General features: G+C 37.6%; 1 protein-coding gene across 2 annotated transcripts; it reads right to left on the bottom strand.

Annotated features, from left to right (window-relative positions):
- Positions 1-335: 335 nt before the first annotated feature.
- Positions 336-24741, bottom strand: LOC141331306 (RNA-binding protein FXR1-like). Of its 2 annotated transcripts, none has more exons than XM_073836326.1 (17): positions 24167-24741; positions 21451-21503; positions 17438-17531; positions 14566-14637; positions 12852-13000; positions 12490-12583; positions 12290-12406; positions 10329-10499; positions 10154-10232; positions 9883-9992; positions 9535-9621; positions 7635-7854; positions 7117-7296; positions 4708-4911; positions 3728-3826; positions 3250-3344; positions 336-1994 (listed from the first exon to the last, which is right to left on the bottom strand). In XM_073836326.1, the coding sequence occupies exons 1-17, from the start codon at positions 24215-24217 to the stop codon at positions 1884-1886; spliced, it is 1986 nt and encodes a 661-aa protein (XP_073692427.1). In that variant the 5' UTR covers positions 24218-24741; the 3' UTR covers positions 336-1883. The 2 variants fall into 2 exon arrangements, with proteins under 2 accessions (XP_073692427.1, XP_073692426.1); XM_073836325.1 differs by having other exon boundaries at positions 9835-9992.

Genomic DNA, 24741 nt, shown 5'->3' on the forward strand with positions numbered 1-24741 from the left:
ATTTAGGGAAGAGCAGTTAGTGATTTTCTCGGTCTTTTGTTCATGGCCCCAAATATTGCAAGCTGTTGCGATATTTCGATATATTGCACAGCCCTGTTTTCAACTAAAGAAAGACATGAACATCTCGGATGACATGGGGGTGAATAAGTGCAGAAAATTTTTATTCTGGAAGTAAACTGATCCTTTAATATAATAGTTCGACCTCCTGAATTTCCTTTTCTGAGAAAAATATTTTTGATTCTGAGTTTCAGATCCTGTTTTTGCACCTTATTCTTTTAAAGTGCACAAACTGAAACCAGACTGAGGAGAAAAAGAAACCAAACGGCACACAGGTGTCATTCCAGAAATAATTTATTTCACTTCCTTTTTAATCTTTTTTGTTTTTCAATGATGTGGAAAGAACCAAAAAAAAAAAAAAGAAAAAAAAAAAAAAAAGAACCTTTGAGAGCAGGAACCAAGATGACAGTAACAAAGTGAGGGAACGCTCCCTCCTCTCCTTGAACCAGGACAATCAGGGACACGACAAACCATCCATCCCCTTCTCTGCCACAGCATCGGATTTTCCAGCAGAGACAGAAGAGGCCAAAACGCCATTGACCAAACTGGAGTGTATTACAATACTCTCGGATGTACGTGTGTGTGTGCGAGTGTGAACGAATGCATCTGTCTCAATGTTTCTGGCTTTATCTTAATAGGGTTTTCACTGTTCCCAGAGTGCCTTCTAGACCATCAAGACCAACCTTCCACACCAGAGGGTCACCAATCCCTCTCCTGCCTTTCCTATAGATGCGGGCCGGAAGCTATAGAGTGTGTGCGTGCACCACTTTCCACCCTCCCATTCATCCTACCTTCCTTCCACGTACAGTGGGGAAAGAGATGCTGAAATACTGAATACTCTGAACCTGTCAGTTCATTTACATCTCTCTAGTTGTGTTTGGAAAGTCTAACGACACATGTGCCACCTTCCGGCCGTTTTAACTGAAGAGACAGAATCCGTTCTGGATTCTTTTGGGATGTCTCGTGGATCATGTAACGTTCCTCCCAAATTCTAAGTTCTTACTGCATGTCTCACAACAATACATGTACAAACAGACACACACTCGTACACACACAGAGATTAAACGCCTTCCACATAAAGACTTGACCTTGGACAAACGTCCTAATTTCATGTTTGGCATTAATTATCTGTCTTTCCCCACCCCATGCATTCTGCATAATCCTGTCATTTCCTCAGACAAAGTAAAAACACCAAAAAACAGGAACCATCTACTTCATCCCATGAACAACGCAAATATTAAGGAAAAAAGAAAATACTCAAGTTTTTTTAAATTCAAGGCACAATGTCTCTCTGTTTCCCCTTTTTGCCCTTAAATTCAGAGTACCACAGACTCAACTGTCAACCGCTCACGAGAGGCTCCGCCTTCAACCCATCGCCGCTCCGCTAGCCCCGCCCTCATTTAGCTAACACTGTTTAAGAGATGCGTCTGTTTGGGAGTGTTTCACAATCCCACACCAGTGAGTACAAACAATCAAAAACAAACAATGACGGCAACGAGAAAACAAACAAAAAAAAAAAAATAAAACCCAAAAAGTCACGTCCTGTTTTCTGTGTTATGTCAGAAATTGGAGTCATATCCATCAGCTCATTTTTGGCAAGCTTGTCTTAAATAAGCACTAAGTACTGATAGATAGGATAAACATACACCGTTACGTGTGGTTTAAAGTAGATGCGTTCGTCATTTTTTTTTTTGTATCATTTTCTTCTCATAGACTTTAGTCGATTTTCATTCGTCAGTTTAAAGGTTTACGTGAATGCAAGCAGGGACAGAGTTCGCCGTGGTGTCTTGCTTTAGACGTGGGTCTTGAGGGGGTGAGATGACTTATTACGAGACGCCATTCACCAGGGCTAGAGCCTCCCCGGGCGATGCCACGCCATTGCTAGGGGAGCGCTTGGAAGGAGTGCGCTCTTCCTTACTCACGCTAGTCCCATTTTCCTGAAGAAGAGAGAATGAAAAGCAGTTTAAAACTGTCCTTTGCCTAAACCTTTATGAAACTGCCCTTTTCACCAAAAGGAAAGCCTTAAAACAATTGACCTATCAGTATGCCCCTCCCCTTGAATGCAGCTGGGCCAGTGGCAGTTGCACAGGGAATGGAACTCTTGACATCTTAGGGTCAAGGTCATTGGATATATAGATAGATTTTCTCTCTCTCTCTATTATATATATATATAAATTTTTTTAAATTATTGTTGTTGCTGTTCTTTATATATATATATATATATATATATATATATATAATTCCATAGTCTCATTGACAAAAAAAAAAAAAAAAAAAAAAAATATTGCCCAAACTGTGCAGCTTTACGAGCCATAAGCTTTTTCCCTCTCAACAACAAATTATAATTACATTTAAATAAGTTTCTTACGCTCATCAAGGCTGCATTTATTTGATCAAAAATACATAAATTAAAAATAAACAGTAATTTTGTGAAATACTGCAATTTAAAATAAACCGTTTTCTGTTTTAATACACTTTAAAATATAATTTATTTCTTTGAAGCAAAGCTGAATTTTCAGCATCATTACTTCAATCAACAGTGTTACATGATACTTTAGAAATCATTTTAATGTAAAAAAAAAAAAAAGTTGTGCCGCTTAATATTTTTTGGTACGCGTGATACTTTTTTCAGGATTCTTCGATAAATAAAAAGGTTAAAAAGAAAAATAGAAATTGTGTCATTTTTTTATTCAGCAAAGATATGCTAAATTGATGAAGTGATAGTAAAGACTCTGTCAGAAAAGATTTCTATATTGAACAAATGTAACTTTTTATTATTAGAATGATTTCTGAAGGATTATGTGACACTGAAAACTGGAGTAATGGCCGATGAAAATAGTGCTGTGTGACAGAAATAAATTATATTTTAAAAAGTCTATTAAAATAGTAAACCAATATTAAAAATGACAATATTATTTCACAATATTACTGTTTTTTTCTGTATTTTGATTAAATAAATACAGCCAAGATGAGCATAAGACTCCATTAAAAAATGATGCCAAACTTTTAAATGACAGTGTATAAAGCACAAAATTCTAGCCAAATTGCGAGGTTCTACAAGCTTGAAGCTTTTTTTCCTCTTGATAACAACATAAAAAATATTTTTGGAAACACTAAATAAAAATGATTTTCCCCCCAAATCAGTGCAGTCTTAATCTGAGGGGTGTGTTTTGTGTAGTAGTATTTGCAGACCTTGGGATGAGACGTGTGCGGTGTCACGTCCTTTTTCCCTGGGAGATTCTGTCTGCTCTGGGAATCGGCACGAGAGATGAAGTCAGCAACAGTAACTATATCAAAAGAGAGAAAGAACAGTCAGGTTGAGGGGGGGAAAAAAAAGCAGCAAGTGATCAAACAAGTGGACTAATCTTATAACACACAGCATGAAAACAGCTCTTACAGTTGCATTACAGTTGCATACACCTTCTGTAGGACATGACTGTGACATTAACATAAAAAAAAAAAAACAATAAAATCTGCAAATATCACCATTTACAATCTAGTTTTTTCAAGTTTGAATCTGGTCAGCAACAATAAGTTCCCGTCACTCTCTACTAAATCTGAAGAACAGAAAAACATGCTTAAGTTTTAATTTTCAACTTGACATTTCTCTCTCTGTAGTCCCTTCCTGTCAGTTTCGCTTCTACATCTTGACCCTTTCCCATTTTCTTACTTGGCTGTCTGTCACGGCTGGTGGAGCCTCCCTCAGGACGATTGCCTCTGTTACGACGGCGGCGGCTTCTATTACGGCGCTGGGGCCTGCCCTCCTCTTCTGTGAGAAATGAGGGAAGACAAAGAGAGCATGAGATGCATTGGGACCAATTTATTTTCAGTTTATCTTCTGAGGCCGTTCTACGAAAACCCCATCAAACATTCCTTGGATGAATCTTTATGACCCCAAGGATTTCATAATCTTTCCAGTCTCTTCTGACAATGCTAATTACAGATAATGCTGTTTTACAAAAGTAACTTTTTGCTTAAAATCCAATCAAAGGTTCTGAGGTACAAGAGTAGCTTGCAGTTGCTATTACTTGAGAAATAAATATGATGTTCTCTTTATTCCTGAGACAATTTAACCTACTGGGTGACTAAACAAAAATATTAAGGAAATTATTTCTCAAGCACCAAATTAGAGTGATTTCTGAAGGATCATGTGACACTGGAGAATGGAGTAATGGCTGCTGAAAATTCAGCTAGGCCACCACAGGTATAAACTATTATTTAAAATGTATTAAAACAAATTTTTTAGAATTGTAATATTTCATACCATTACTCCTACTTATCAAATAAATACAGCCTTGTTGAGCTTAAGAGACTTTAAATTTTTTTTTAAAGAAATCTCACCAACTCTAAACAAAACTAGGTCATCGAACCACTTTAGCTGCATACCACTTGCCCACTGTTTCTTTCCAAATAGTTGGGTTCAAAAACCAACCAACAAATACCCGCAGAACAACAAATGAAGCGAGATGCACAGAAACCACTTTCTTTGAAATGCAAGCGTGTTGCATTGAACACCTTTGACATCATTGACTGTCACTTGTTTTCTAAATGAACTAAAAGGAAGATGACAAATTTTTTTAAAACTGCTTTGCAAAAACAAGTGAACACAAATGTTCTTTTTAATCAAAATAAACTGAAACTTTGTCATACCCAGTCCGTTCTCACTGGCAGCTGCCTGACTGTCTGATTCGTTAGCGGCTACATCCATAAGGCTGGGCTCCTGGTCGTTACGGCGACGGCGTGAACGTCTCCTGCGGTCAGTGCCGCCCATGCTCTCGCTGGCATCTGTATCACCACCTAGTTCACCTTCTCCCTCCAGCAGAGAGTACGGGTTACTGTCTGGATCTCGGAGCACTGGAATATACACAAACACGCATATGATAAACATGAAATTGCATAGTTATAGCATAGTTAATCACATAAGCTATCAAGCATTTAAAAAAATGTAATTTAGTTTTAATAACACTTTTAGTTGCTTTACTAAACCTTAATGTATTTTTTAATAATACAAAGTAAGATTTCACACCAGAGCCATTTTTTTATCCAGTTAAAGGAGAAGTTCACTTCCAGAACAAAAATGTTCACATCTTTCTTTCAGTCGAATAGAAATTGTATTTTGATGAAAATATTTCAGGAATGACCTCCATATAGTGCACTTCAATGGTTTAAACTTCAAGTTTAAACTTCCAAAATGCAGTTTAAATGCAGCTTCAAAGGGCTCTAAACGATCCCAGCCGAGGAAGAAGGGTCTTATCTACTGAAACGGTTGGTCATTTTCTAAACAAATTGACAATTTATATACTTTAACCTCAAACACTTGCCTCAAAAGTAAAACAGCTATGCAGGACTATTTTGAAGATGGAATAGAAAACAAGATGGAAGTTTTTCGACATACCCTAACTGTATGGACCCGGATTACAGTGTTCACATGTGCATCGCAGGCAATAGACATTTGAGGTTAAGTATATAAATTGTCAATTTTTTTAGAAAATGACCAAACGTTTCACTAGATAAAATCATACTTCCTCAGCTGGGATTGCTTAGAGCCCTCTAAAGCTGCATTTTGAAAATTCAAACTCGGGGGCACCATTAAAGTCCACCTACATAAAAATAATTCCTGAAATGTTTCTCAAAAAAAATTTCTTTACGACTGAAGAAAGACATGAACATTTTGGATGACAAGGGGGTGAGTAAATTATCTGTCCATTTTTGTTCTGGAAGTGAACTTCTCCTTTAAGTATTGTACATCATAACTAGACCAAAAAAATCCACGGCCGACCACAGCCTGAACAGTCAAAACAGAATTAACGACGCTTACGTCACTCTCGATCAACTTTCGTCACGATTCTGCACTCATGGGAATCATTTCAACGATTTTACAGACCCTAAGTTATCAAGACAGTTGCGAAAGGTAGTCAAAAGTACAGTGATGTGTCAGAAATCAGAAGTATTGCAGTGACAACTCTACATACAAGCAAAATGCAAAACGAGTGCTCGGATCATTCATTTCGAAACTCTTTTCTGTCACATCCTTGTGCTTATTTATCATATTGCCTGTGCATAATTTTCACTGGCTTCTGCAGCAATCACACTATAAATAAATGCATAATCACGTACTTTATGTCCTCTGTGTTTACTTCCATTTAACAGTGTGCTGTTCAAGTGTTGCTAAGTCCACAGTTTTCCCGCAGAATTAGGCTACATTATCACTGTTGCCGCAGGTTGTTTGTCAACTATGTGGGTTGAACCGACCCCACTATTGTGATATTCACCCCACGGAACAAGAGTGGGATAGTTTTAAGCAATTTGGCGGAATTTGTTGTGAAAACCTGGCAACCCGGTTTGTATTGTTCATTTGCACATGCAGGTCAGTTCAGAAACACGATCGGTTCACAATAGAAATATGATATTGGCCACAGTTAAAACAAAAATGTGAACAGCTGTGAGATTACAAATTTAAGAATCTGTTTGAGATATGCAGATCCTATGCTCTGACATAGCATCACATGAAACACTAAAGTGAAATACATTGTATTTAGCATTTAAGGTAAATATGACATCCGACAAATGATTCTCTCAAGCTAGTTTGCACCATGAGTGTTTCCTATTTGGCAGTTCCTGTTCTCTTATTGTAAGTCAAATGAACCAGATTACTGAGACTCTCACCTTTTGTTTGTAATTGCTCTTGGTGCCTCTGCCCTAGTCTTTAAATAGTTATGATGACTGGATTAGGACTGGTTAAATGGAGCAGGTTGCTACACATGAATACTTTATTTGCATGATTTAAGGTCGTCACCCAGGTGCTTTGTCTCCACTGCCCTCTAAATGTATATAAACTACAATGTATCACTGCCTTAGATTTGTGATGACTGCAGCACATTCCCAATAAAGAACTCTGATGAAGATAGCCAAGATTCTCCTGGTCATTGCATCAGAGTTTCCAACACAGCTATACTAAAAAAATTGAAACTGAGCACCAAGGTTTGGAGTGTAAACATGGCTTAAGATTTTTTTTTTGTTTTTAAATGGTGTTTTTTATTAATTACAATCAGTATGTACCTGAGCTGATGGTGTTAGTGTTTCGGGGCCCTGGTCCTCCCCGGCCCCTGCCAGTGCTGGAGCCACGGCCACGACCTCCACGCTTGGAACCTCTGTCATCTCCTCCAATACCTTTTGGCCTGGGCTCCCGCTCCCCTAACTCTTCTGTCTCTGATGCATTTGACATTTCAGAGTTTGTTCCTGCAGAATGACATTTGTCACTGAGCAGTTTTGCTACAGTTACAGTTAAATGCGACACACATTTAGTTAGTAATCCATTTTTATGTCTACTTCCAACAACGGTGTTACAAGCAGTATATTGAATATTGTTGGCATATGAATTTGAGCATTCACAAATGACTACATAAATTATATAAAGCGAACGATAGGGCACAACTTATGGAAAATGTGTTCCAACAATATTTCCTTGAACAGACAAATGTCCAGGTGCACGTAGACATTTAGAAAAGTGTCAGGGTGAGTTTTTGCGCCATCTAGTGGTTTAGGGCAAAATAAAAGCTGTAAGAATTGTATCTCACCATAGCCAGAGTACGTATTGTTAGATTTGCGTCCACGTCCTCTTCCTCCATAGGTGCGTGTGGTCTGCAGGGAGTTGGTGCTCTCGTCCGTGAGGTATCCCCGTTCACGCTCGCCGGCGACTCCTGAACCAGAGCGGCTGGGGGGTGCACGGTATCCCACCCCAATCTGACGGAGCTGTTCATCAATCTGTAGGCGCTCGAGACGCAACTGCTCCACCTCCTGTCAATCATAGAGGAAGTACAGTTAGGCATTACTAAAAAACTACATACAGAGTTACAGAAAACAGGAATATAGATCACAAAAAGTAGCAATGTAATATTTCTGATTTTTGTTTAATAGCAAAATGAGAAAAAGTATGCTATTATTACCTATGACAATATAATATATACACTACTAGTCAAAAGTCAGATTTTTAAAGTTTTTTTAAAGTCTCAACAAGTCTGCATTTATTTGGTCCAAAGTACAGCAAAAACAGTACAATTTTGAAATATTTGTACTATTTACAAATAACCATTTCCTATTTGAATATATTTTAAAATCTAATTTATTCCTGTGATTTCAAAATTGAATTTTTAGCATCATTACTTCAGTCACATGATCCTTTAGAAATCATTCTAATATTCTGATTCGCTGCTAAAAAATAAACATTATTATTACTATTATTGTTAAAACAATTTTCAGACTTTTTTTCAGGTTTCTTTAATGAATTGAAAGTACCGAAGAACAGCATTTATCTGAAATAGAAATCTTTTGTAACATTATAAATGTCTTTATCATCACTTTAGATCAATTTGAAGCATTCTTGCTAAATGAAAAGTAATAATTTCAAAAACTAGATATTATTAGATTCCATCTTAGCTGATCTTTTATTATATAGTGTATTATAGTATTGGTATACAAGGTTTTTATATATTTTGTTTGATACTGAATATATATTACATATATAATTTTAAATGTTTTTCAAAAAAAAAGTTTTCTGCTCAAGCAGAAGAGACTTCTTTGAAAAACATTAAAAATCTTACCGTTCAAAAACTTTTGACTGGTAGTTTAAGGTAGCATGATACAATATGTAATAATATATATTCAGTATCACAAAATATAATATAAAAACCTTGTACAGCAATACTATAATACACCATATAATAAAAGATCAGCCAAGAAGAAAATCTAATAATATTTACTAGGGGAAAAATTTGAAAAAGATACTTTTCATATCTATCACAATGTAATATATAACATTATCATTTATAAGACAACAAAATTTCAGAATTATAATAAAATTAATTCTTTAAGTGCAAAAGGGGGAAAACAATTTTCTCTCAACTATTTTGCTTATTACACATAAATAATCCACTTATTAAATATTGATGAGGCTGATGAAATTATCAGCTTTGAGAACTGGCATCTGTCAAGCAGGATTATCTGTACAGACAGCATTTATTGAGGTGGGTTTTCACTAGATGCAACATGTCTGTATATGTGTGTGAAGGTGTCAAATCAGAATGTGACAGCTGCCGGGTTGAAACAGCAGCTGAACGCTGATGGAGGAGGGCAACGTGGTAGAGCTGGGATGGACAGGGAAAACGGCTATTTTGAGAGGCGCCTGGGTAGAAAGCATGTAATCCACACTTTGCCCCTCCACCATCAAATCTACCCCCAATGAGGTTATTTTTAGCATCAGTTGGTGGTTAAGTTCGACCAACAGCTTTCCATGAAGGAGGAGATCAGCTGACCATTCAAAAAACAGTTCAAATGCTCATCTTAAGTATGGTACAATGAATTCAATATCTTTGTATAACATTTCAACATTTGTACACTTTTGAGTTTTGAACAATGGCAGAACAAACATAGGGAATGTTTAGTTCAGAGGCTGAACAATCTTTATGCCTAGTGACTAACCTGAAGGTAGGCCACATGGTATTCGAGCAAAGCCTGGGCGTTACTGATGTTATCTTTGGTTCCAACAAAGATAAAGGGAACCATACCCTGAATAACAAAGACAAAGGAGGGATAGCATTTGTGATGTTAGTAAAACCAGAAGCCATTTCAGATATTAAACGATTGAAAATGCTCAAAATGTATGTACACTTGCATGAAAATAAACAGCTTGCTACTAATATTGTGTTGTTTTCCCTCACTGAGGTTTTATTTAGCTGTAACAGTGAGAGGTTTGTTGTATCAGGTGGGCGGCTCATTCACCTCTTGGCTGCTGACAGTGTTCTCTCTGCCAGCCCCCTGCCTGCCTACCTCCTCCCTGGGCAGCTTTTTATCATTATCCCCTTCGATCCGGACTCGAACCACGCCCGATTTGTCAACTATTTCCTGGATAATTTTGCCGTTTTTGCCAATGACTTTTCCTGTTGTGAAAGAGAGAGAATCATTGGAAAGAGAGAAAGAGAGAGAGAACGCATCGCTTTGGCAGATTTTCAGAATTTATGCTTAGCTAATGTCTATTCACAAATGAACTGCATTAAGACGTCCAAACGAAATGTGTCAAATAAGCAGAAAACCAACTCACCTACAAGGTTCCTTGGAACTGGGAAGGAATCCTCCTTAAACTCCAGATACGTTCTGGCCTGCTTTACAGCCTCTGGGGTCTTGAGTCAGAAAGAACGAGCAGTCAAAATCATTGCTGTCAATCATCTTATATGCATCTTTATAAATCACACAAGATGAGCTTAAATGATAAACACCTCTCCATAGATTCTGAATGTGCAGCTCTCTTCTTCCAGCTCAATGGCAGTGACGCCGGGAACTTTGCGGGCCTGCTGGATGTTGGCGCCGTGAGAACCGATGGCCAGACCCATTAGATCTTCACGCACCTTCACTTCCTCTTGATACGCAGACGCCAACTGTTTACTCGTCTGCGGTACACAAAAACACACAAATGTTGAGCTGGTTGCCTGCTTAATTAAACCACAGGGGGATCCTGCATGACCAGAATGTCTTTTTAAAGGAACACGCGTTTTTAAAGGAACACAAGTTAATAAAAAAAAAAAAAAAAAAAAAAAAAAAAAGAATATTTCACAAACAAACAACAGTATATAACAAGAAGTCTGAACTGCAGAATAATTCATTTCATGAATGTGGAGCTTTAAGGCAAAAAAATCTGCTCTGTCCAAATGAGAAAGCACAGATGGCTTATCAATGTTTGTTTATATGGGTGAGTAAATTTGTATTTGCAGCAAAATGTTGTAGATGAAGAATATCAAGTTAAAGAGACTAAACTCAAGCCATTCTAGGTCAGGGCTCAATGCTAAGAATTTTTTTCAACAGGCCGGGTCAGGCCAGTGGTTAAATTTTTTACTTGCCCTGCCAAAATTCTCAATGGCCCCACACACACAAAAAAAAGATATAATAAACAAACAAAATAAAATAAAACTCTACAATAGCCTACAATATTATCGTAGACAATATAGCTCACACTCGTACGATGTGCACTGGCCCAGTCGGGCAAATGACAGTTCTGTCAATTGGCCCGAGCATCGCTCATGCTGGCCCCGGGCCATCGGGCACTCATTATTTGACCTATAGGTGTATATGGCTTTCTTCTTTCAGACGAATACAATTGAATGTAACATTAAAAAAAATGTCCTGGCTCTTCCAAGCTTTATAATGGCAATAAAGTGTATCCATCCACCATAAAAAGTACTCCTCATAGCTCTCAGGGGTTAATAAAGGCCTTCTGAAGTGAACTGATGCTTTTGCGATTGATTTATTTGTGGCAGCCCGCCACGATATCAAAACTGACCGCCAAAAATAAATTTTTCAAAAGGTTTTGACTTCCGTGAATAAACAAGCAAACAAAAAAAAACGCGGTATATATAAAAAACAACAACACATACATACATAGACACATATAACACACACACACATACATACATAGACACATATAACACACACACACATACATACATATACATATATATATACACACACACACACACACACACACACATACATACATATACATATATATATACACACACACACACACACACACACATACATATATATATACACACACACACACACACACACACACACACACACACACACACACACACACACACACACACACACACACACACACACACACACACACACACACACACACACACACACACACGCACATCTATGAAGGAAAACAACTGTCTATAGGAAAATGCTATTTTTGCCACTTGAGCACATTTCTTTCGTGAAGACATGTATGACAGTTAACGGAAGCTAGAGACTACAGTTTACAAATATAAGTTTTAAATATGGATATTTTTCCTACACAAATGCATCGATTCACTCAGAAGGCCTTTATTAACCCCTCAGAGCCATGTGGAGTACTTTTTATGATGGATGGGTGCACTTTATTTCAAAATCTCAAGCTATCCATTTTTAATAAAACTCTGACAATTTTTCACAATATTCACAAAATTTACTAAAAAATATTTTACTAAATGCATCCTTTGATAAGTCTATCATTGAAGCCTGGAACTGACACAGGGGAGCTAACATTTCTGTTAATTAGTCAAGTGGATATAATTAATGGTTAATGCAATAATCTCAAACTAGTGCTTATTTCTTCAAATGTCAATGTTCTCTGTTAGGGCTGGCTATTTTGCAGGTAAAAAAAAATCCCCATTTTTTTGTATTTGTGTACCTCTAAGTGTTTAGTGGCCTCCTCGTTACGGGACATTAGCATGAGTTTGGTGCGAATACTCCGGAAGTGCATGTCACTCAGTAGGGCCGCTCGTTTCACCGTGCACTCGCTTGTGGACTGGGGAGAAACAGAGAGACAAGTTCAGACATAATGTATAATTCAGTATCATTATGAGAAGTTAAATAGAATTAAACACTGACCAGGACGATAAGTTGTTGTGTAAAGGTGTTGTAGAAGATGCAGTTGGCTCCGATTGCTTTCCTGAAGTCTTTGTGGATGTTCTCGGTCAAACAGCTGCATCATTCAGAAAAGAAAAGAATACATTTAATTCTTCTAAAAATGTTAAAGATACATAAAACTGGTTTGTTTTTATTATAAGAAGTATATTTTGTTTAATGCCTAGCCCTATACCAACACAATTTGTTGAGGTTGATATTGACTTGATTTGGTTAGCTAAAAACAACTTAACACAAAAATACTGCAAAGAAACCAAACTAGTCTAAATGGACACACAGTCTGTGACTTAAAAGTGGACTATCAGAAGACTTCATGTGTAACTTACATTTCTCGGAGATCCTCAGGTACAGGGATGGGGATTTTGTAAAAGGAGTTTTCAGAGGAGGGGCTGTTGGGATTGACTGGCCGGATTCGTTCCGATGTGACGATTTCGTTGTATGTGGCGTCGCAGGCTGCATATTCGATCACATAAAACTGAACAGGAGGGAAAAAAAAAACTAAATATCACAATGCCAACCACTCAGATAAATGTGGCGTCGCACGGCATGCTGAACTTCGTTAATAGTTTAGGTAGTTCAATTGGATTTTATACTGACCATTACTCTCTGGAGTATTTTTCATTGTACAAACACAGCATTCTAAGATGTATATCTGACCATTTAGTAAAATCATTTAACCTCAAACCAATTCTAATGTCCACTAATAAGCAGGATAAATGTACAGTCAGCTTTGAATCTTGGTCCTGCAGGGTTTATTTTGCTGTAATGACCAGCTGACTGTTTATTACACAAGTCACAATGGCCTCTTTCACAGCCTCACCACTTTAAAGACACAGCAAACAGACTGAAGCTGCTCAAAGACCGTTTTGTTGTGCTAGACCACTAGCTCAAAATGCCAGTAATTAGTCACTGTGATGAGACGCATTAGTACAGCACACGCTCGGAGTGTGACTGAAGCCATCTTGCAGACAGAAGCATCAAGCCAACATTAAGTATCTGCTGCCTGTAAGACAGTAAAAGCAGTGGGGAAGAAAATCGATTGAAGATAATCTGAGAACAGCCCCCCTCCTGACTAAAAACAAACCCTATAATAACACAGAGCAGCCACATCTCATATCAGCAGTAACACACGACTACACTCAGTGACCTAGAATGCAGTCAAAAGTCAAGTCTAAATTTGTCCTATTATTCGAGTGCCCCAGTATCAGAATGAAAGTGTGCAAGAGGGAGAAGACAGTTCCCCAGTGCTGCATGTAACATTATGAGAGTTCTGCCTGTCAGCCCATGCTACCTTAACCTAATTAGCCAAAATGTGTGTGGAGGCAGGTTTGAACGGAACCTTGCCAGGAAACAGTGGACAGCAGTCATAGGCTCTGAGGAGCAGTGTTAATAAACTACTATTTGTGTATTAATAAAAGGGAAAGAGCAGTTAATACAGCATTGACTGTAAATGTTAGCATTGCACTATAACCTTACAATAACGTTCAAGGTTCAATACAAATAAAGCTCTGTGGCATGATATTGATTACTATTTAGATGTATCCCAAAATAAAATAAAATGCAACGGGACAACATATGAACCTAGAACACTTCTTAAACCTGATGCCTTAAGTGGGACCCATATAGAGGATCCCAGATGTCTTTAAACAGACCTACATTTTGCGGTTGTTTATCTTGCTCATGCATACTGAATGCATATTCTAGAGCTTAAGGCGATCTGCTATTAGATCACCAGGGGGTTCAGTCTGACTCAATAAATGAGATCACCCTAGTGTTTATGGGTAACTGGGTCAGTGCTGCAGATGTGTGTGTGTGTGTGTGTGTGTGTGTGTGTGTTAAAGGCCTGCTGGAGCGATGGGTCCCAAAAAGACCTGAGACACCCTCAATCAATATTCATATATTCACTTTGGACTCCACTTCAGAGGCCAAGTGAGTGAATAACAAGAGACAGAACCCTTGAAATGTAGACCCTGTAACCATCATCTGATCAAACGTGCTCATGTGCGGCAGTGGTCGCTTGCACACCTGGACCTGACTTACCTCTCCCTTCATCATCCTCACTTTTGCCAACCACCAGCCGCAGGGCTCTTGCTCGTTGGCTCTGGAGTAAACCTGCAGGGGAAAGACAAGGTCAGGTGATTGTGTGCAAGGAAGCACTGAAATAAAGTCTCTGTCTCTGCCAGTCTCTGTATTCAACAGAAAGCAAGAAATGAATAGTACCCTTTCTTTGTACCATAAAAGGAGTGTGCTATAGTATTGAAAAAATAAACATAAAATGTGTCGGGTATGTTTGTATCTAGTGGTTGACTGGAAAATGCCAGTATCTAGTAAGTAGGATGCATAATTTGTAGGATTTAAAGGGATAGTTCACCCAAAAATGAAAATAACCCCATGGTTGACTCACCTTCAAGCAATCCTAGGTGTATATGATCTCCTTCTTCAAATGAATATAATCAGAGTTATATAAAAAAAAAAAAAAACTGGTTCTTCAAAGCTTTATAAAGCCAGTGATTGGGTGTTGAGTACATTCATCCATCATAAAAATACTCCACACAGCTCTGAGGGGTTAATAAAGACCTTCTGATCGACATTTTTCTTTACAAAACCTCGTTTTGTACTTCTAATTCATGACCGGTGTTTTGTTTTGCTCCCGCTTCTGAGATTCCGCATTCATCATATTATACAGAAACTTACACTATGCCTAAATCTACATTGAAACACCACTCTCTCGTGAATCTGTACGACAGTTAGCAGAAACCTGGGGCCTCATTTATAAAACTTTCTTACGCACTGATTTGATCTTAGAGTGTTCGTACGATCAAATCCACGTCAAAGTACAGATTTATAAAAACCGTCTTTGACGTGGAAAAGTACTTATCTCCACGTCAGATTCCAGCTTGGCGTACGACCGTTTCCTTGTGGTAATGCCTGGTATTGCAGATAGTTCAGCCTCACTATAATTTGATTTCTTGCACTCCTTTTTACTTTCTTGCACTCCTTTTTACTAGAGTTTTTGCTTTAGGAATGAGCTCATTTTTTTATGTTTATTAATTAAGCAGGGGCGTTTCGACGGCGGAACATTCAGCTGCACACAATTCCACGATCATTTGTGATTTAACCGAATGACTGGCGTACATATGGATTTAGTGCGTACGTTCGTTTTCTCTGAATCGCTCTTACGATCAAATCAGAAAAGTTCTTAGATAAAATCAAGGATGGTTTCTACGCAAGTCTTTATAAATGAGGCCCCAGAGCTTACATTTTATAAAGTTGTAAATATGGATACTTTTATTACACAAACACATCGATTAGCTTCGGAAGGCCTTTATTAATCTCCCAGAGCTGTGTGGAGCACTTTTTATGATGGATGGATGCATTTTAATGGACTTCAAATTCCTAACACCCATTCACTTCCATTATAAAGCTTGGAAGATCCAAGACATTTTTTAAATATAACTCTGATTGTATTCATCTGAAAGAGGAAAGTCATATACACCTACGATGGCTTGAGGGTGAGTAAATTACGGGGTCACTTTCATTTTTGGGTAAATTATCCCTTTAAAGACTAGCTTCAATCATTTGCTGAAATTTAAAAGCACATTCTCACAATATTCAGTTAATTGACTAAAGAGTACTTGAAAACAAAAGATGCATTAATAAAGCATCATTTATAGACATGGCTGCATTATTCATTGACAGCAGTGTTTGATTTTGGATCTGTTTCAAAGATGTTAATTGGTCAGTTAGGCAATTTCAAAGAAACTATAGCTACACCAGCATTGCAGTACTGGCTGATACTAATAATTCGATAAGTATTTTCATGTTATGATAAATAACAGAAAAAATAGACAGTAAGGATGTAACGATAATACCAATGCCGTGATAACGCAATAGCAAAACCATCTAGATATTACCGTGGTCACATGACGATATAAAACGATAGGTTTTCCGGGAAAAATTTATTTTTTAAAAATATATTTAAACTTCTTATTCCATCATAAAAGGTCTTTAAAATTGTGTTTTGGGCTATTATACTTTGACACAGTATCTGTCAAATGAACTAAAACCGAAAGTGCAATATGGCTTAATCCCTTCATCATTTCATGTACTGTGAATTTAGAATGCGTATGGGAATGCAACAGCCACCAGTTTATTTTTTTTTTGCGGCAAAAGATTACAGCATTTCACTAGAATTATAACGAGATGTGTTTTTGAATATATTTTAAAGCAAAAATAATACTTTTGAAATATTAATTTATTTTGCAGTGCAGTTGTTTTAAAATATATGGCTATAACTGTCATTGTTGTTGTTATTATTATTATTATATTTTAATTTGTTTGGCTTCCTAAAACATTAGTGTGAATGTAATTTAGACAAAGTATATCAAATAAAAAGAGGGCCCTTTAAAGTTCAGGTACAAGTAAATTAATTTACTTTTTTTGAAGTTTAAGTCAGCTTAATTTAGATAGAATAATAATAACTTTAAAATGTACAAAAGTAAATTTTTTTCCCAATTCTTCATCGGTCTTTTTAAATATCGTCGTATTGTGAGATTTTGATCGTTACATCCCTAATAGACAGTAAAATTGCTCTCTAGTCTACATGGGCAGAGAGAAAACATCCTCTCTGTCTATATTTCAAGATCCAAACAAATCTCATCAATTTTTAAGATTTCTCTCTAAATATGCCACATTACCCAAGTTAAATGTGTTGTAACAACTTTTCATGTTATCTTTGAAGAATGACCCATGTTTAACACTATGGCAAGTGGTGCAAGATGAGACTGATATATGTTTTGAAAGCCGAGCATTTCAAAGGGCTATTTCTCCGGCGATGATTCATATGTGGGGGCCTTTTCAGGGTGATGATTTGAGGAGTGCTCCGGGTGTTTCAGAGTGAATGTATCCCTACCTCCACCTCATCTCCCTCACAAATGTCCTTGTGGTAATCGGTCGGGGGCGGCAACCTCACGTCACTGAACGGCAGCTGTCTCTCTGGTTGCCAGCTTGTAGAAAGAAACCACACACATAGACGCACAGTTGTCAGTCAGTTTTCTAATGACAGGACAGGTACAACTCAGCACCCCACCTCCAAAAACCATGGGCTCACTGGCTTTAGGAAGCCTTTTACTTTGACAGACGTCAGTGTCAATTTAGTAAAAAGGAGGAGTATCATCAAAACTGAAAGATGAGGGGTCAGTGCGGATTTACTGAAATGGGCTTTCAGATACACATGTAAATCACAACTTTGTATAAATCACTGCAAAAAGGTCCAGAGAAACTAGTTCTTTACTCATTCAGATATAAACTTTTCTTGAAATCCCCTTGAAGTCAATCTTCACTATTATACACAAATTTAACAAAACCATGAGCACATGGTCTAAGAGAGATAAGATGAGTGCTCCTGGTTGTCCATGGGTCAGCAGAACCATTCCAAGAATGGCAGGCCCACTGTCCTGTACTCCCTTGCCTGCATACCTCACAAGGCTATTTATGGATCTCCCTCAGTCCGAAACGGGGAGTGAGAGAAGGAAAAAAGGCAGAGATAAGGATGGGAGGAGTAGGGAGACATGGAGGGGGAAAAAGAGGGAAGGAGGGGGACAGGAGAACTATAAAGAGCTGTCTGACAGCTGCCCGAGAGAGTTAGCACAGGTGCTGAGAGAGACGGGCTAGAGCACATGGCTAAAGGAAAAGTGGAAGTGATCTATCAGTTAAGCTTTAAGAAAACAAGCTGATGAGCACAATCAGATAAGACCACCTTACACAAAAAACATTACAACATTGCTGCATTTTAAGAGTGACCTATAATATCTGTATAGTAACAATGTATTTAAATACATGTACCGATAGATCTACTTGTACACTACCAGTCAAAAGTTCTTGAACAGTAAACATTTTTTTAAAGTCTCTTCCGCTGACCAAGCCTGCATTTATTTGACCCAAAGTACAGCAGAAGCAGTACAATTTTGAAATATTTTTTACTATTTAAAATAACTTTCTATTTGAACATATTTTAAAACGTAATTTATTCCTGTGATTTCAAAGCTGGATTTTATTTAATGATTAATTAATCATTTTAATATTCTAATTTGCTGCTCAAAAAACATGTATTATTTTTTATTGTTTAAAATAGCTGAGTATAATACTTTGCTGTTTTTCTGAACTTTCTGTTAATCAAAGAAATGTCTTTACCAGCATCCTTGCTAAAGAAAAGCATTAATTCCTAAAATTTCTTTCCCCTCCCCCCAAAAAATAAATTATACTGACTCTAAGCTTTTGAATGGTATAGTGTATAATGTTACAAAAGCTTCTTATTTCAGATAAATTCTGATCTTTGGATCTTTCTATTCATCAAAGAATCCTGAAAAGAAAAATGTACTCAACTGTTTTAAATATTGATAATAATAATTAAAATAAATAAGCATAGAATGATTTCTGAATGCTCATGTGACCCCTGAAGACTGGAGTAATGGCTGCTGAATAATTCAGCTTTCATCACAGGAATAAATTACATTTTAAAATATATTTAAACAGAAAGCATTTTTTTAAAGTAAAAATATTTCACAACATTACTGCTTTTGCTGTATTTTGGATCAAAGTAAAAGCAGGCTTGGTGAGCAGAAGATACCTTTTTGAATAAAAACTTTTAAAAATTTTACTGTCCTGAAACTTCTGACTGGTAGTGTTCATGCTTATATTACATATTTAATAAAATAATGAATGCATACACATTTTTTTTATTTGTTTAATATATAAACAATAAAAAACATTTAAAAGTTTTGGGTCTGTAAGATTTAAAGAGGTTTCTGAAAATACTCACCAAGGCTGATTTATTGGATTAAAAAAAAAAATACAGTAAAAACAGTAATATTGTGAAATATTTCTACAATTCTATTCAAATGTCAAATTCAAAGCTGAATTTTCAGCAGTCATTAGCGTAATATGATCCATCAGCATTTATTTGATATAGAGATCTTTTCTAACATAATAAATATTTTACTGTCATTTTTGATTCATTAAATGCATCCTTGGTAAATAAGTGTTTTAAAATCTTACTGAACCCAAACAATAAAATGCTTGGTTTGTTACATATCTTTTATGTATGTACAATAATAAAATATTTTTTTTTACATTTTTTACAAGAGCTGTCTGGAAAGTATCCAACAATGTAATATGAAAAATACAAAATTGAGAGATGCAATACAACAAAAACAGCCAAAGCTATGGGCAACTGGTGACTGGCAGTTTCATCACGACCCTGCGCCCACCCAGTCTTTTGCCAAAACATCAAATCACCCAGGTGACTCAGTCTCCCTACAGCCCAGATTTGGCACCCTGCAACTTCTGTGCTTTCCCAAAACTAAAATCAATTTTGAAGGGAAATGAGGCATCACCGTCTCAGTCCAGTGTATTTTTTTATCTTGATAAACATCTCTATTTTTCATATTACATAGCTGGATACTTTCCAAACAGCTCCAAAAATTATTAAAACACCAGATATAATTTTTAAATACATTTTTTTAATATATAATTTATTCAGGTGTCTGAATAAATTTTGGTTTGACTGTATACAATAATTTTATATAATTTACATATATAACTTTTTATATATGCATAGTGTGTGTTTGTTCCAAGTACCATATATATCAGAGCCATAGAGAAAGAGAGTTGCGACACGCTTTGATCTCGCCGCCGCGCGGTCACGTGGTTCATGGAGCTCTCAATAGTTCCAAACAACTCCGCGCTGTCAATGTGTTTGAATGGGCTTAAGTAGGATAGACAGCAGTTTTACTATATTTGCAGCAATTTCGAGTAATTATTGACACATAATGTACATTGATTGTGTATTGATAACTTCTCTGAATACGGTTCACAATCGCATTTTATTCTGGCGAGTGATAAAGAGACATAATTAATATGTTTTCATACACTTTGACAGTCAAACGTGACCAAACACCAACAACAGTTTTTTTTTGTACTAAATAATATGTGCAATATTGATCCTGACCATTTAAAAGATAACATTTTCTAATATAGTATTTATATTACAGTTAGTATAATATTTAAGGTTAAATACATTTGAATGTGTATTTGGACACGATCAAACACTCATTTATGTTTCGATTTAACGAATTTTATGTTAAATAAAGTAATTTACTCGTGCTATTTTATGATATTCAAATATACAACATAACTGAATATTATAAAAGGCAAGCAAAAATGGCATTTAACATAATTGAAAAGATGAAAATAGTGTTTAAAAAAGCACAAGGCAACGAATTGCATTCAGCATAAATTATCGTTTTTCTTGAATGCAGTCTTTACTGAAACTCATTCAGTAAAGAGGAAAGATTGCAGAAAGACTAAAAACGTAAAAATATGACAACTAGTATCTGGTTATGGTCGCTATTACAGTGTTTCTCACGTTATCTAACTGCATTTACAGTATATCTGTTTATTTTTCCGAGAGGTCAACTGATGCGTGAAAATGTAAAAAAATGCAGTAATTTCTTCAATTTACCGGCGACTGTGCTTGAAAAGCGCTGAAATGAATGGACTTCTATGGAGGAACTATTGGTTGTTTGGAACTATAGGCCGCTCCATCACACGCTTTACTTCCGCATTCCTCAGTTCCTATGGAAGCCTATGGGAGTGTCGCAACTCTGTTTCTCTATGGCTCTGATATATATCATAGATTATATAAAATCAACAGAACAGATAGGCCGACTGCAGCACCATTAAAATACCTTGTTAAAGACCCTAGAGATACATATACTGCATTTTAACAGGGTAAAACTCTTCTCTTCTTGGCTAACCTTATATTTTTGTTGGTTGTGTAGGTGGCAGAGTGCGAACACTCATCACAAGCAAAACCTTGTCAAACAGGCAGAGGCTTTAGGAAATAGCATGTACAGGCCAACTTACTTGTTTTCAAAGACTATTGTGAGGGAGTCTTCGTGTACATCCTTGATGAAACCCTAAAAAAAGAAGAGAAAATATGTTCAGCATAAGTGTTTTACACACAACTAAGATAGCATATGTTGCTGAGGGAGATACATTGCTAACAAAATCTTTGTGAATTGCAACAGTGATACAACAGCATGTGCTTTACACATTAAGTTTATTAAACAGTGCCGCAAACGTGGGCACAAGCACGTCACAGGTGTAGTATTTGCAAGTGAACGTGAGACGTAATTGGGCAGTTGGGGGGAGGAACCCAGAGTCCCCTCCTCAAAATCTGTTCCTCATCCATCACTCCTCCTTCCTCCACAAATCTATCAGAGCTGCCATAAAACGATTACTCCAGTCGCCACCCCCATCATAGCTTAGCTACATACAGACAATGCCTAATATGGGAGGGAGAGACTGAGACGAGAGAAAATTAGACAGAACGAGTGCCAATGTGTAACCTGCTTGAAAAAGACAGGCTGGTCTCAGGAAAACTAGCACAAGTGCATATGCAGTCTATTTAAGAGTCACAAGACGCATGAATCCACATACAGCCATCTAAAGCTTGAATCTGCATTGCCAAATCCACATTATCCAGCTATCTATAGGGCAACATACTAAACCTTTAAAAGTATTAAGTGAATGTAAATGTGCAAAAAAAAGCTATGAGCTATTAAAAAAATGATTTAAAAGGCCTGCTCATTTACAAGTCAGCAAAAGTGCCTGAAAGCAACTGGGCAGGCTTTTAATATAGACTGTCCTGTATTGGAACCATTCCAACATACTAGATTGTGAAGTCACATACCCCTATATGTCTGCTGACAGATATGCCCAGGAGAGGCACAGAGTCTTACGTTAGGGTGGTGATTTTGGGAATGTGACACTACAGACGTGCAGGACCCAACAGGATGAGTGGCAAATAACGAGTCTATGACGGAGACTCTTGGCCATGTGCGTCCTCCATTCATTGCCCTGCATGGGGAACCTTGTAGAAACCCTTAAGTGAAAGACTTTCAGATTTTATAAAACATCCATTTATTTATTTGGGAAAAACACTTGACTAAAAAAAATACATTTTCATTACACAACTGAATATAATAATTTAAGAATCGACACATTTTGGTTGCACTGATTACTAATCTACATACTAAGGCAGACTTTGCCCAAGACTTTGGAAACATGTTTCACTTCTTAAGGGCATTTCAAAACTCAAACCCTGGTCCCTGACACTTCAGGTTAGGATTATAAACAGTTAATACAGACTTTGAAGAACACGTCTGACAACATTAGCAGCAACAAATGCAGAAGGCGTATAAAAACAGAACAGAGGAGAGACTAAACTGGCAAGAATTCATCTTTTACATAACATTACAACAAGGGGTCACGGAAGGGAAAAGTAATGAGAGCAAAGGATAAAACCAGAGAGGAGAGTGGTAGTAATAGTATTGGTGGGGGTTGTTGAGTGTTTGGTGTCAGCAACGAGATCACCTGTTCCTCTCCCACCTGCTTTAGCGCCTCAGAGTTTTACAGCTTGAAACAGCCGTCACTGTCACCTTAGTGCAAAATAGTACATCTCTAAATAAAAATAAAATACAACAGCATGTGCTTTTACACATTAAGTTTATTAAACAGTGCCGCAAACGTGGGCACAAGCACGTCACACGTCATTAGGATATCTTTACTTAATATCCTAATGTTTTTGGCAAAAGAAAAAAAATTATAATTTTGACCGATACAATGTATTTTTGGCTATTGCTACAAATATAACCATGCTACTTAAGACCGGTTTTGCGGTGCAGGGTCATATATGACCAATCATTTTTGCAGAGAAGTTCACATTTCCACAGAGTTTAATGAAACATGTGAAACATATTTGTTGCTTTTTATGAAACACATTTGAGTGACTGCGGCTGTAGTTTATTAATGCTGGAGGATCACACAACATGTAAAAGCCATGTGGCTGATCCATAACCTGGGATCTGAACAAATTCACCTTCACTCAAGCTGACCAAACAAAGAGGACAGGCTTGTGAATACACAACCAGTGGCACCACATTTCCCATAAGCACATAAAACACACAATATAAGCCTGACACTTCAATAAGCTTAAAACAAACTCACATCCTTAGTCTCAAAAGGATTATTCACATAATTGAGTCATCATTTAGGAAGAATGACAATGTCAAACACTATTGACTTTCATTGTCTGGAACGGATGCAATAAAAAAGTAAATAACAGTGACAGTCCCTAACATCTCATTTTGTGGACCACAGAAGGAAGGATGGATTTTGGAAGAACGTGAGGATGATAAAGGATGACAAATTTCATTTTTGGCCTAACTATTGCTTCAAGCACTGATGGAGGGTCCCATCATGTGTCTCAAAACAAAGTGAGTTGACTAGGTAGGGCAGCTCACTAGATTTTGAGATACAGCCACTGGATTCTTGTCAACAGACTCATTAGCTAAGCCGCTAACAAAATTCGGTGGTTCTACTGATTACCAGAAAGGAAATAAAAAGCAATCTCTCCAAACAGGCCGATGACTAGCGAGCAGGTCCAAAACAACAGAGCGCCCTTCGGGCCTCTTTGAAAGTGATACACATCACTGCATCACACCTCAGCTGTCCTAAGCCGTTCGTGCATGCGTGCAGACCTTTGTGGTTTAATATTGTTCTTTTAAAATGAAGTTACCTTGTAGAAGGCCCCGTTGGAGCCGCGCACCTCCACCGCCAACCCGTCCATGTTCGTCGGCGTCTCCCCACGACTGTGCCTCTCCTTAGGCGCTCCGACAGCGTGCGAGTCCGGTACCACCCCCAGCTTCACGGGCCTCTCGCCGTTCTCCGGCCGCTTGTGTGTGTCCAGTGTTTCGGGTGGGAGAGGGGGCAAAGGTGACGGGGTGAGCACAGGAGCCACAGGGAGGGGTTCAGCTCCGACACCCTTTCCAGCGGGACAAGCCAATAACTCAATAACGGCTGCCTAGAGCGTGAGAGAAGCTCGCAGGAGTGCCGTTTGTGGCGAGTCTGGAGCTGGAGTGATGCTGTCTGATGACGGTGGATGTAAACGAGGTGTTAGCACAACAGCTAGCGCAGCCGCTAATCAACGGTCAACGACACCTTCTAGCACTTAAACTCACGGTTCCTGCATATGTCGGGGTGTTTTTCGTGAGAATCCTCTCTACTATGTCTGAGAACGCTGTTGATTAGGACGTTTGTTCTTTTTTAAGACTGTAGTGCTGTGCTACTTCACCCTTCCCCTCCAACACACGC

The sequence above is a fragment of the Garra rufa genome, chromosome 3 (assembly GCF_049309525.1).
Source record: "Garra rufa chromosome 3, GarRuf1.0, whole genome shotgun sequence".
NCBI lineage: Eukaryota > Metazoa > Chordata > Actinopteri > Cypriniformes > Cyprinidae > Garra > Garra rufa.